Source organism: Gobius niger (genome assembly GCF_951799975.1).
Source record: "Gobius niger genome assembly, chromosome: 2".
NCBI lineage: Eukaryota > Metazoa > Chordata > Actinopteri > Gobiiformes > Gobiidae > Gobius > Gobius niger.
The window spans coordinates 39,225,127-39,239,483 of record NC_136853.1 but is presented as its reverse complement, the minus strand read 5'-3'; the positions used below and the strand labels follow the sequence as shown (position 1 = coordinate 39,239,483).

Sequence of the window (14,357 nt, the reverse complement as noted above, 5' to 3'; positions counted from 1 at the left end):
ACTGTGCGAAGTCTAAATGGATTGACCATCATATCTTCTTGTTGGTTTCGTAGACTTGGCTGTGACTGGCTAAAATAAGGCATCCTTGAACCAATCAGCAGCAAATGCGCCCCTAAAGGTCCACCCTCTCCTCTCTGATTTAAACTCCATTCAGATTTCATGCTGTACAATGAAAGAACATCAACAGTTTAGGTTCACATACCCCGCTGTTGTTGGATTCCTCGTCCTCCACCTTGGCGGGTGCTGGTGGGGACTCCTCTGGGGGTGCTTGTTCCTCAGCGGGGGGTGGAGTGGGGCTCCTTTGGCTCTCCGTCACATCCGGTTGACTGGGCTCATTATTATCCACTGCCTCCATTGACTGCTCCTCCCACGCTACAGGGCTTTCTCTAACACTGTCGACAAGTGTAAAATAATAAGTGAACATGTACAGTATTAGAGTAATACAGTATTTGTCATAATTTCCCATATAGTTTTTATAAGTACTTTGAGGTTCATTTTACCTGGGAGTCCGTGATGGGTATCGGGCCATTTCTTCCTCTGTGGTGAGGTATTGAAACACTGCCTTGTTGGTGGTCTGAATGGGCTCCACTCGAACCACAAAGTCCGGACGATCAGCTCTGGGGTAGATGGCATCCAACAAGTCCTTCATGGCTATAGTCTGTTTCTCCCCATCACCACCTGCAAAGACAATGCATGTACAAATGTGATAGGGATGTCGATGGTTTTGGCCCTGCTACAAGTTTATCAGTCACGTTTCTTTATTTTCTTTATCTCTTTCCTACATTAGGTTATCAAGGTCATGTTCAATCCCGACAGAGAGTGCAGTTCAAAAAAGCAACACCAAGTAGTTTACAGAACAAGACTGTCCAATGGTGTTGAGTTATTTCAAACAATCAAAGTTAAAATGTTTGTAGAAGAGATTATGTTTCAATCCATAAATGAGTTCAAAAAGTTAAAGTCAAAACAGAAACTTTGAGTGAAGTTAAAGCAGAACTAAGTAACTCATGCCCCTGGAGGCCACAACCGCCACTGCCGGTGTCGTGGCATATAGCGGTTTTTTTTTAAACTCATTAATTATCTGTTAGAGTAGATACTATGCTGACAGAAAAGACAAAGGGAAAGAGGGATATTGACAATTGGCTGTAAATGCTGCTAGCCTATTAGCTGCTTCTTCGTGATTTTAGTGTGTATTGGGGCCACCGGCTCAGTGCAGGGAAAGCTGCAAGTGTGGTTTTCTGGCCAGAGACACCAGGGGAGATGAAAGACCCCCCCAATCATCCCATTAACACTCGTATTACCCCCACAAGGACTATGAAAAGGATTTATTAAGGTAAACAAGTTACTTAGATCTGCTTTGATGAGATGTACTCCATTATTAGCCAGTGACTCGACTGAAATGAAAACAAAACAAACAAAAATAGGAAGATGTCTGTTCTGGTAAAATGCTTAATCAAGCTTGATTTGATTCAATGAATATTTGGACTAGCCCATCTCAATGTAGCACCCCGAGGTTTTCCCCTCAAACCCCCCACCGCCCCCTCCCGCCTTGGCTATTGATGCTCCAGCTGAATTAATTCATGACAAGAAAATAGAGCTTTATGAGAATCTAATTAACAAGCATACAAGGCTTTGAAAGCTAAAATGAGACATTAACGCAGGGCTCACACTGAATGCTTAGCAGAATCGGTATAAATGTACAGGTTTGGTGTTTGTATATACAGTGATTCACATCGAGTATGTTTTTGTGTATTGTATGCTGAAGCATGTAACACATTAGTGCTTCCCAAATTGAGAATATCTTATACATAACTCTTTTTATTTCCCCTCTTTCTAAGCCCAAAGGATAACATTCCAATGAGGACAGAGGTAATCGTTAATATTTACAACAAATAAATGCTGCTGCGTCAGAGGGGAAAAGGCAAAGTACAGTTATGTAATGTTTCAAATTGAACCACAGTAAATATGAATATGAATTATGTGAGACAGTTAAGTAAGAAACATTAATTTGCTCAAGAACAACTATCCGAATTAAAGCTTTTTGGCATGGGGAAAAGTCTATATTGAAAACGAGAGTCTCTTTGCAGCAGCAGTCATTACAGTGGACTCAACTCAACAAACATCATTGACCTTTTCAGTGACTTATAGACAGGTTAATAGAGTGTCCCCTTTTCACCACTGTCACAACACATTGTACGTATGTAAATGCAAACAGGAGACTAGATGTATATTAAAAAGGGCTGGGGGGAAAAAACAATTTGATTTAAAAATCGAGTTGGTAGGTCAAGTTGATTGATTTAAAAAAAAAAAAAAAAAGTTTTTTTTTGTTTGTTTGTTTGTTTGTTTGTTTGTTTTTAGCTCTCTGCCCTCTGCTGAAGGTCCTGCTGTATAAATGTAGAAGAAGAACAGAGCCCATCTAACGGATGTTTTTGTTGTTTTATTGCTCAATCCAAATACAGTATAAATAATTTGGATGTTTAACAATCTTTGTAGCAGAGTGACTTTTCAGTTAGAGAAAGGATTTCCCTTTGCAATTTTGTTTATGTTGATGCACTTTAATTAAAGGGGCTAGATGCAAGTTCACCATTTTATACTCACTACTGCCACCTCAGGTCATACGTGAAGCTGCACCTTCTATATTAAGCTCATGCATGACGGCACTTCGGACCCGAATAAACACGTTTTTGGGTGACAGTGCAGGATTTTAGAGGCAGTTGTGGTGAACAGGTCTGGGCTCTTTCTACACATTAGGACATTGTTGGAACATGTAGGGGGAGGAAAATACATAATTTTAACATTTTTAAACTCCGTATAGTCCCTTTAAATACAACAAATATATGTATTCCAAATTTATTTACAGTTCGCAGTTATTTTGTTTTAAATGGGTGGGAAAAAATCGTATCGAAATTGACTTTTTTTAATAAGAAAATCGCAGATTTTTTTGGGGGGGAGAATAAATCGCACAGCTCTAATATTAAATGCATATTAACTGTAATATATGGAGTTTAGTGAGTCACTTACAATGACTCAGAACACCGTCAAAATGTCAGAGCAGTTCAGTGCATGATTTATAACAACACTGAATAACAATTTCTCGCTCATTACAAAATAACAAAACTATCTATTGTATTTTAGATGGAACAATAGCGATGACCATTATTTGTTCATCACTCTCGTAATAAGTAGCCACAGATTACCTGGGTCCAACTAATGGCAATATGGCGGCTAAATGACTCTGTGCATAACATTAAAATCAAGCTAACGGGGCTCCACGGTCCCTACAGTGATTTACGTTTCGATCCAGCACGTCAGAATAAAAGGACACAGCTCGTCTCATTCATTAGTTCAGCAGGTACTAGCTACATTAAAAGAATATAATTAAATACACACATTTTAAGTGCCACTGTAATGGAGTTTGAGCGGTTTTCAAGCGCCAGGAGAACAGTTATTGAGAAAAAAGAAAACACAACAATGCCCAAAACGAGTAGACTTATTTTACGTTCGATGGTGAATTCAAAAATAAGAAAGGGAGATACGAAGCCTCACTCCTGTAACTTAGGCAATAAGAAAGAATGTATGGGAAAACTTTTGTGAAAACCAAACTTATGCTTTAACTTACATGAGAAAAAATAAATCATTTTATTGAATGTTTTGACATAAAAAAATAGGCATGTAGGCTCTGAGTAGAGAGGGCAAAAATGTCCTACATCTTCTGTGAACAAGTCATGATACAGCCTGGTTTAAATTTGTAAAGAGAAAGAGAACTTTGAATATACAAGTCGACCATAGACTCTCAAAGGCCTGACCAATCAGAGTGGTGACGTGTCCCCCTCCCTTTTCACTCCAAACTAGTGTTGTTTTCATCAACGAAGACGATAACGATATCTTTTCGTTGACGCCTCTTTTTTTAATGACGATACAAGCTAAAATTAGCTCTTTGGGGACTAGAACATGACGAGACGTTAACGAGTTTACGTCAATGAGACGAGACAAAAATGGGAGAAAGTTTTTGTCAGCTCGTTCACAAACATGACTAAAACGTGACTAAAACATTTTGCATCACATTTTGAAATGACTAAAATGTGACTAAACCTAAAAGCATTTTCGTCCAAAAGACTAAGACTAAAACCTAAAAGGGCTGCCAAAAACAACATTGCTCCAAACCAGTCTAATCAGCAAACCGCTCCAGTCCCATGGCTGAAGTGGTCTGGGGCTGGAGCGGTTTGGACCCCCCTTTGGAAGTGAAGTAGTTCACTTTTGGCTGTCGAAACAGCCGTTCTGGTCCGCTCCTAAGAAAATGCCCCATAAGAGACACATGTCCACTCTGACTTTATTCGGTAACAACAAGAAAAAAAAGAGGGGAAGCAAAGCAGCGTTTTTATGTTAAGGACAAGTCTTTTCAGAGCCAGGTTTTCCCATAAACAGTGGATTTTAAAGGATAAATCTAGGGATGCACGATAATATCGGCCGCCGATAATTATCAGCATTTTGGCGCCATCCCCGATAAAGCCGATAAAAAAAAAATGTGGCCGATAATTAGGCCCGATAACTATAAGATCAAATTACATGTAATCTGCGGCTCCAGCTCGCTGCCTTTCTCTCTTGGCGGCGCCGCCCCGCACTTCCTACAGCCCGGAGCTGCTGCAGACTCAGGACAGCACATTTACAGCAGCAGATATACGCTCTCCACGGCCGACTTCTGCACGGTTTTAGCAGAAAAATACGACGAGTATTCCAGCGAAACAGCTGTGCAGGCGCTCTCCGTGAAGGAAGAGTTTTTCGACTTTTTACATCGAAGTAACTTCAACATTAGCACCGCAACAAAATGAGAAAAAGACGAGGAAATGCGAACCGCGGACCCGCTCACGGAAGTGAGCATTACTGGAACACAGCGGGGCCTGAACACCCATGTATTATCTTAGCATTTCTGATCAAATAAACACGATAGCCCCGCGATTAAAGCGCTATGAAATGAACAAGAGGAGTTTTACATTGATGAAATGAGTCACGCAGCTATGTTTTTTATTTTTTTTACCTCACGAGGCACAAATGCATAAATGAGCCCAATGCAGGATTATATTCCAGCATTGTAAATAAGAATTCATTAGTATGATGTCAACAAAAAGAAAAATACTAGGAATTAAGTAGTAGTAGTAATATTATTCTTTTTTTTTTTTTTTTTTTTTAATAAGATGTGACACAGATGAACAGAGACAGACCTGCTCAAAAAAACAGAGCTTTAGAAAAAGGTGGAGACTCAAACCCAAAGTAAAACTCATTATTTGATTTTTATTTATACACTTGTATATTGCTTGGTAGAGTTAATATATTTTGGGCAGAACTGTGAACTGTTACAGTGAGTTCTTGCCACAAAATAAAGTGCAAATATATATACATAATTATCGGTCTCATTATCGGTTATCGGTATCGGGACATGCGGAATTATCGGTTATCGGTTATCGGTTCAAATTGGCATTATTGTGCCTCACTAGATAAATCGCCTGATAAGCACTTAAATAATTAGAAAAGATGCTCAAATATAGAAGCAGGCTTATACAGTAATAGCTTAAAGTTTAGACATTTGAACTAGCGGCAGAGCTAAAGCTAGCATTTGATCTGTTGTAACTTTATAAGATATGTTGTTTTTGTACAAGTTATCAAATGAACATAGTAAAACTTGTATCATCTCAGCAACTTCACCCAGGGCTGTGCTTTAGAGACGAGAGTGGGCGAGCGAGGGGACATGGGGGAGCGGAAGTGCAGGCTGCAGGGCGAGGACGAGCCAAATCACCCGAACATTTATTATTTATTTTTTCAGTTAAAGCAGTACTAAGAAACTTGTTTACCATTATAAATCTTTTTCGTACGCCCTCTGGGGGTAATACAAGTGTTAATGGGCTGAAGCAGACTATAGCTATCTCCCCCTGGTGTCTCTGACCACAATTGCAGCTTTCCAGCACCGCGTCGGAGGCCCCAAGACACACTAATGGAATCACAAAGAACAAGCTAACAGGCTAACGGCCAAAGCTAACTGTGGGCTAGCGCCACTTAAACAGTATTTACAGCCAGTAATTGGATGTACAATATCCCTCTCTCCCTTTGCCTTCTCTGTCGGCGTAGTATTTACTCTCATGGACAATTAATCAGTAAAAAACTGTAACATGCTACGACACCTGCAGTGGCGCTTATGGCCTCTAAGGTCATGAGTTACTTCGTTCTGCTTTAAGAGATTTAATGTGTTTTGTCCGTTAATAGCTAGGCATACAGAAAGTTGAACTAATCGCTGAACTAATGAATGAGACGGCGCTTTTAATCTGGCAGGCTGGATCGAAATTAGAAATCACTGTGAGGGGCTGTGGCGCCACTGTTAGCTTGATTCTAACTTTATGCAGAGTCAATTCACACAAAAACTCAACATTCAGTGTGATGTAGTGTCACTGAAGCCTTGCAAGACAGTGGAAAAAATTTGCAAAGGAGCCAAATGACAGAAAATGTTGTGATAGATTGAGAAACTGACCTTAAAGGGGCTAGATGCAAGTTAGCCATTTTATACTCACTACTGCCACCTCAGGCCAAATGTGTAACTGCGCATTCTATATTAAGCTCGTGCATGACGGCAATTCGGACCCGTAGTGACACCTTTTTGAGTGACAGTACAGGATTTTAGAGGCAGTTGTGGTGAACAGGTCTGGGCTCATTCTACACATTAGGACATGGCTGGAACATGTAGGGGGAGGAAAATACATAATTTTAATATTTTTAAACTCCCTATAGTCTCTTTAACAATAAAAAGTCAAGCGAGGGATCATAAATGAGTAAACCAGTCAATAACAAAGCACACATATGTGAATGCAGATACTTGTGTTTGCTTCATGTTGCAATCAGTGGTGGACTGATGAACTGATGGGTGTCTGTGGAGCACACTGACCATCGGGGTCGGGCAGCCGTGATAAGCAGTAGTACTCTTTGTGCGTGATGAGGTTGGGTAGGCCTCGGAACAGACTGCGGCAGAGTTTGCATTCAAAGATGGTGTCCACCTCCTTCAGCAGCATGTTCTTCAGCTCACTCGTCCCTGAAGAGGTAACACAACACTTTTGAGGCTTTTTGTAGAGCACCAAGACCACAAGCTGAAAGCAAACACGCTATTTGTTTAATTACATAAGTGTGTAGAGCTAGACAATCCAGAGCGAAAGGTAACTGCAATGTTTCCAAAACAAAGCAAAGAGAACAGAATTAAGTTATCAAAACATTGACAGCATTCGAACAAGTAGTTTGTATATTTAAGGGTTCAAGCACATCAGCAGAGGAGACTAAGAGCTAATGTGCAGTCTGGGTATAGCTTTTCGGGTAAAACGTTTGAATAGCAACTTGCAAGACATTTCTCCAAAAGTACGGTCACTTATCTCAGCTTTATGAATTTGAAACTTCTTTTTTTTTGGACAGGTATTAATCTTACTTTTTTTTAGTTAGAAAATGCCATAACGATCTAAAACGATGTATTCAAAGATTCTCTATGGCCTGACTTCCGCAGGTACTCTCCTTGTCGAAGCTCTGCCCGGTGCTGGAAGTAAAAATCCCATTCTACATTTCCATAAACTTTTAGAAAAAATGTAATATGAAAAGTTTAAATATATGATAGAGGCTAATCAGCTACAGTATGTGAAAACTATGGGCCAACATTTGGATGTTTTCCAAGATAATACCAAATACTTGAAAATATGGAGAAATGAACTTTATAAGGTTTTGATTAAATCTTCAATTTAAAATTGTATGTTTTATGTCTTGCTGATATCGTTCCTTTGAACACTTGATATAGATATCTTTTTTTTAAGTCTATGTAGATTTTGAATATGATTTTTATTCTGGCACCAGGGCAGAGCCTCGATGGTGAAGCTCTATTGTCACTTTTCTCAATAAAAAAAATGCCCACTTGATTTTGAATCATATGCACAGTCATTTGGCCTACATAGACTTTAACCACAATATCACACATCTTTTACTCAGTCAGGATGTTGGTAAATACTGCAATTTGTGTAAGCACCACAAAGATTCAGGAAATAAAAAGATCCAAATAAGACATTTCGACTTTTGTGACACTGAGCAGTTGCAAACTTGCGAAAATCATTAAACCTGCCAGGAGTGGAAATTTGTATTCAATATATTTAAGGCTAGTTGTTTTGACAAAAAATGAGTCATAAATCCCCATGGTTTAGTTTGAACAAAATCAAAAATAACTGGGACTTTAACGTTATTCAAAGTGAAAGATTTGTGAGTACATTTTCTGTTTACAAAACATCAAAGTCTGACGTTAAAAGTCAATCACATTAAGCCAAGTCCTCACCAGATCGAAAACATTCAATGATTTGTTGAATTCCTGATTTGGACGTATGCAAAGGCTGCTGCAGCAGAGGTGGGTCCCCGGGTTCCACACAATGACCTGCAACAGGAAACAAAACCATCACTCAGTGTGTGTCAGATTTATACAACATGCTCTGGTACTAGCAGAATCTGAGTGACCTGTTCAGAGCTGAGGGTCATAATAGACATAACATCAATGAGGTAAGTCATGTTTTGACTGAATCTTCAGATGACGAAGACGAGCACACTGGTAACTTCATTAGGATAAACCAGGGCAGTTACTGAGTGAAGACCATGTAAACTGGGTCGCTTTACCTCCAGTCCAAAGTAGAAAAGATAGTAGAAAAAATCAATAATCATGCAAAGCAACAAGCAGTTTGTGATCAATGCATGCAAGTTAAAATGTGGTGATGTAAAGCTAAATTTAGGTGGTTTAGCATTAAACTACCAAATACAGAAGTTTTGTCTACTTCACAATACTGAATGAAAACTTTAAAGCTATTAGTATTGAGATTGTGAATGATCTTCGACTAATGAAGTATAACACACAAATGCCACAGTCCCAAAACTGTGAATGACAGCTGTGTTAGTGCTATTGACAGGGAGATGGAGAGATTATGGGTTTTCCTACTCCCATCCCCCAACGCTCCAATATAATCCCAGCAGCGCTGTCCTCCACCCCCAGCTCCCTCTGCCGGCAGGTCAAAGAGCAACCAATCAGAAAGACAATTGACTCCTTTCTTTAAATTCAATTAGCACAACTTTTGTCGTTTTATTTGAGTTAATTTTAACGGATAGAGCAGTGACTCTTATTGACCTTCAACATATGGCAACAAAAAAAAAATCTTTTTAATGTGGCAGTTTTATAGTATTAGTATAGTATATAGTATATAATATATACATTATACTATAGTCAAATAAGCACTTCCTCACAGATTTGTGTTGGTTCAAGGATTGATCTTAAAAGCTGATCAATCAAAAAGAACAAAAACAAAGATGTATTCATCATTTTCAGTGCAGTGAAAATGATGAATGACCTCATTGAAAATGACTCCACGCACAATTTTTGGATCCTGGCCCACCAGTAGGATGGTGGGTCAGAACCACTGGGTTAAACAATGCTGCGAAAATACTAAATCAATTAGGCGTCAGCTCAAACATGCCACATCAGCAAAATACAACCTTGGGTGGTCATGGGAAATGATTTTCAGGACTATAAAAAATGATCCAAAATATGGGTCAGAAGCAAGAAGTGGGTCATGGCAATTCAATAATTTCATGATTTAGTTTTGGTCAGACGTTAAGGTACACTTTGTCCACTGTATTTTTGCCATTGCCATTTCTGCCATTTTGAGAACATTATCACAACGATTAATAGCTCCAAATAGTTTTACCTGCAGTGTGAAATTGCTCGTCAGTCTGGCAGCTCTTGTCCCTGCTATCGCCATCTTCTCCTGTCTCAGTCTCGGGCAGCAGAGGGGGAATGGGCCTCCACTTGTTGGTCAGAGAGTTGCTGTCCTCCTTTTCGTGGATGTCCTGTGGAGAGTCCTGTGGGTCATACGTTTCTGACAGTGGCCCAGTGGGGGGAGGAGGGGGGCTGTAGGGCTGGGCTTGATCCAGGGGCTGGGGGCTCACTCTGGGCTGCGGCGGAGGTGAGAGCGGGGGCTTGATCACATCTGTATCCACGTCCATCTGGTCGTCGGTCTGTGGGATCAAAACCAAAAAAAGATTAAAACTCTTAGAATTGATTTAGATCAGCGACTCCTCAATGGTGGAGCAGGACACAAGTGGCACAGGGGGTGATGGTCTACTGTTTGAAGATTAAGATTAAGCCCCTTAAACTGAGATTGTAGTATTTACTGTATGTGCCAAAAACTACAGTTTTTATGTATCCACATGTAGGATTCACAGACAGGGAATTGTCTCCTAGTGCTGCGATTCCATAAAGTGTTCATTTGGCATGACTCAATTCCCTTATTAAGGCTTGGGACTGGCAAAAAAGTGCATGTTTGAGAGATCTCTTATAGATTAACAGGCCATAGGATAATGACATTGGATGATCAAAAAATAAATCCATCAATAAAATCAGACCTGCCAAAGACCAGTGCAGTAGACTCTTTTTTTAGTTTGGTTATTACTATTTCAGAACACAGCACATTTTTTGACTGCTCTGTGAATGTCTCACTGTGTGGAGCTTGTAAAGTGGCACATTAACCTTGTAATGTAGTCGCCCTGCAGCAGGAGAGATGAGTCTGTGCCAAACTCCAACTGGAACAAAATATTATGTCTGTTTTTTGATCAGAGCGCACTTTTGGACTGTTATTGCTTCTCCGTGACATCAGTTATCTCTATTCCGTTCTCTTTACATGTGTCTGCTGGACCACTGGTGCCTCTGCTTCCCTTGAGGAGGTCGGTCCAGCACATCACACTAACACAGTCCAACTCTAACCTCTTACGGCACGCGACTTTCTTTGGTTCTGTTGACATGATTAGATGTTTTTTATCTGTCTGATTGCCACATTGTACTTTAAAGGGATATTTCCGGATTTTTGACATAGGGCCTCATTTTCTAGGTATCCAGAGTGTTGATGATTTCAGGAGATATACATTTTTTTAATTCATGCAGTTCTTATATTTGAAGAGTTTAGTAGTGCTAGGCTAGTGCATGTCTATGGTAACTAGTAGCCTGCATTAAAAACCTCTTCAAAATCATCAGGTAGTCCTCAAAACGTTGCCACATCTGATTTGTAGAAAGCTCCTTTGTGAATTCCACGTGTAGTAATGCCGGCCTCAGGTAAACAAGCTACTGTAGATCTGGTAACCAAGCAGATCACTCCGCCGCTGCTTAGCCTACAACCAGGAAGCTGATGCAGCTCAAATATAAGTTATTTTAAATGCAAAATGGTTATATTTCAAAAATCATTCAATCAACACAGACATTTATATGGGTAGTCTGGTGTATAAGTGATTTGCCTCAGGTGCACTGTGCTTGGGTCAGACTGTTTTCAATGCAGGCTACTAGTTACCGTAGACCTGCACTAGCCTAGCACTAGCCTAGCACCACTAAACTCTTCAAATATAAGAACTGCATGAATTAAAAAATATATATATATATCCAGAAATCAACAACACTCTGGATAACTAGGAAATGAGGCCCTATGTCAAAAATCCTGAATGATCCCTTTAACTTTACTGAAATTGACTCATCATAACTTCTTTTTCTATGCTTTCTTGTAACTGTAATACGTGTCTCCATCGCATTTTATGCAACAAAATGTTTTAATGGGGACAACTGTTCTCCAGCTCCATGTGAACCATCTTTGAACTAAAGGTGAACACTCATAACATAGAAATACACACATTAATAACAGGACAGTGTCAAAATACAAAAGGTGCACAACATACAACATTTCAATGCAATTCCAAGAACAAGCCATTTTCAAATATTCAATCACTTAAAGCAAAGTGTCACTAAAAACACAGTACTTAACATCGCATGCTGGGTCAGATGCATTACGGTTGTGGTCATGCAAAACGATAACAAACTCAACCACTCAAAGTACAGAGGCACGGACCACAACATCTACACACACACCACTGTTTTGTTGTACCTGTCTGCGGTGAACAGAGGGACAGCTCTTCCTCCCAGGAGACTTATGGGACCTCACCATGATGCTATAGGACGGTAGTGTCCACACCTGTGGAACACACTCCACATCAGACCGGGAACAAACCTTAATCCCAACTATGTTTTCAAACTTGGACTCGGTGATGGTTGTTCATTCAAACAAAAGTTGCATACCAAAATAAATAACGTGAATAGTCAGACAAATGAGGACAATATTACGAGTGAAGTGTGCACATTTCTGACTGTGACACATATGAAAAATCAACTTGCATGTGTCAAAAAAACAAACAAAAAAAGCAGAAAGTGAGCGTGTTTAGTACTAAAACACATACTTTTCTTATTGCATATAATTCTTTTTGTGCAACCTGGAAATAGGTACCCAGGGTAGATTATTTTACACAATAAATACAGTAATTCCAATAATGCAAATAACAAGCCATGTAGACAGTTGCTGAAAATTATTTTAGAGGCTGGGATGTCTTGTAATTTCACTATTGTCCCACAAGGGGGAGACAAAATTGTTCATGGGAGTTACTGTGAAGTTTCATAATGTCTGATTTGATCAAAATACAAAAAATGTAGGTCAGTAAATAGCTGATTGTAGTAGTTTGTCTTACAATACAATCTATCATACTAAAACCACACTGTGTTCACTGATTCATCTCATTTTCAATAAAGTCGTCAACTTTTTTCTCAACTCACAACATTTGTGAACAAAATATGAAACTAATCTTTTACACATTTCATATTTGGACATTATTTTTTTACTAGAAGTAGAATACATTTATTTTTGTCCTTCAGCATATTGTAAAAAAAAAAATAAAAAAAATAAAAAAGACATGCATGCTGCACTACAAAAGCCTTTTTTATCAATTGTGAATAAGCAGCTAGAGGTTGTTGTTTACAGTGAAAAGTTGTGAGACCTCCTAAAAATCATCCCTGTGAAGAATCGGCATGTTAGAGATGCATGGAGAAAGTAAGAATGAGTTTGCAGCAAACAGCAAAAACTAGAGAAAACAAAAGGTTTCCTGTAGTTTCATACAGTACATCAGTATTTATGCAGATGCGACAAATAAGTTGCATTCATTCATCTGTCATTTACTTTGCCATTCGTTCTATTAAGCAGAAAACATTTATATTCTTTATCGGGGGTGAGAGAGCGAAATACCAGTCACCATGAAACACCATCCTCTGCATATTCATCACGCACAAATCTCCTCTTTGGCTTCCAACATGACTGCTCGAAAATCAACATACTGTCTGAACTCTATAGTTATATTTCCAAATCATCTCCACATTTTACTCTTTGGGAATGTCAAAAGTTAGCGTGTTTTGTTCTGTTAGATAGAAACTGTTCCCTCAGTATCTATCTAAGCTAGACAAGCTTCTCCAAGGAAATGTAGTCGATATTCGTTCATTCAATCAGGGCTGGTAAACCTCTATTGTAACCACAGCTGCCCTGGGGTAGCCTGACGGAAGTGAGGCTGCTACTCTGCGCCACTGGCCTCTCCGGCCATCACGAACCACTCTCTAATAATAATAATAATGCATTGGTTTTATATAGCGCTTTTCTGGACACTCAAAGACGCTTTACATTGCACTATTCGTTCACTCCATACTCGGTGGTGGTAAGCTACTATTGTAGCCACAGCTGCCCTGGGGTAGACTGACGGAAGCGAGGCAACCAGTCTGCGCCATCGGCCCCTCCGACCACCACCAACCACTCACTCACTCACTACATTCGCTAGGCTTCCTGGTGTTACCAAACGGTCTCCCATCCAAGTACCGACCAGGCCCTTCCCTGCTTAGCTTCCAAGGTCTGACGGGATTGGGTATCGCAAAGGCGGTATGACCACTCTACATTTTGCAAATACAAGAGGACCAGCTCTACATCTGAGCCACTGTCGCCTGTCTACATCATCTGTCTATCTCTGCAGGGCTTAAACCTCTGAGAGAATTATAACATTTGATCCTGCTCACACCGTTGAAGAAGATTCTGTATTTAATTAGCAGTACAGCACAATGAAGTTTGTGGCCGCTAAATGTTTTGACTATTATGTTGACTATTATTATTGTTTTGGATGACAACTGCTCCAAAGCTGCTTGGCTAACTGCACAGAGGGGTCTAAACTTATTGCAGCACCTTTCCCAGAACATGTGGAGTAGAGCTGTGATAATGCATGCTTGGACCTGTAGATGTTGATAACAAATAGCAGCAATATGCTCAAAATCCGCAGTGTAAGGCTGCACAATTCTGGAAAAAATAAAAGTGATTTTTCGGTGGTATTGCAATAAGATTTATGTTTAAAAATCAAGGTTCAGTTAAAGCACAGTTTTAACCTTTCAAGGAGCATCAACATGTGCGACAAGACTG

General features: G+C 39.7%; 1 protein-coding gene and 1 long non-coding RNA gene across 3 annotated transcripts in view; one reads left to right on the top strand and one right to left on the bottom strand.

The window, feature by feature from the left end:
* The window catches only part of LOC306960201, a 508,646-nt gene that overhangs the window by 402,623 nt on the left and 91,666 nt on the right, over positions 1–14,357 (top strand). The window lies entirely within an intron of this gene.
* The window catches only part of znf800b (zinc finger protein 800b), a 28,264-nt gene that overhangs the window by 8,838 nt on the left and 5,069 nt on the right, over positions 1–14,357 (bottom strand). Inside the window, exons 2-7 of one of the 2 annotated variants that reach the window (XM_079552409.1) lie at positions 11,967–12,053; positions 9,750–10,059; positions 8,339–8,434; positions 6,926–7,069; positions 501–678; positions 203–392 (exon numbers count right to left, since the gene is read on the bottom strand). In XM_079552409.1, the coding sequence (XP_079408535.1) occupies positions 203–392; positions 501–678; positions 6,926–7,069; positions 8,339–8,434; positions 9,750–10,059; positions 11,967–12,026 (978 nt within the window). In that variant the 5' untranslated portion in view covers positions 12,027–12,053. The remainder of the gene's footprint in view (positions 1–202; positions 393–500; positions 679–6,925; positions 7,070–8,338; positions 8,435–9,749; positions 10,060–11,966; positions 12,054–14,357) is intronic. The other variant, XM_079552410.1, reaches the window with a different exon arrangement.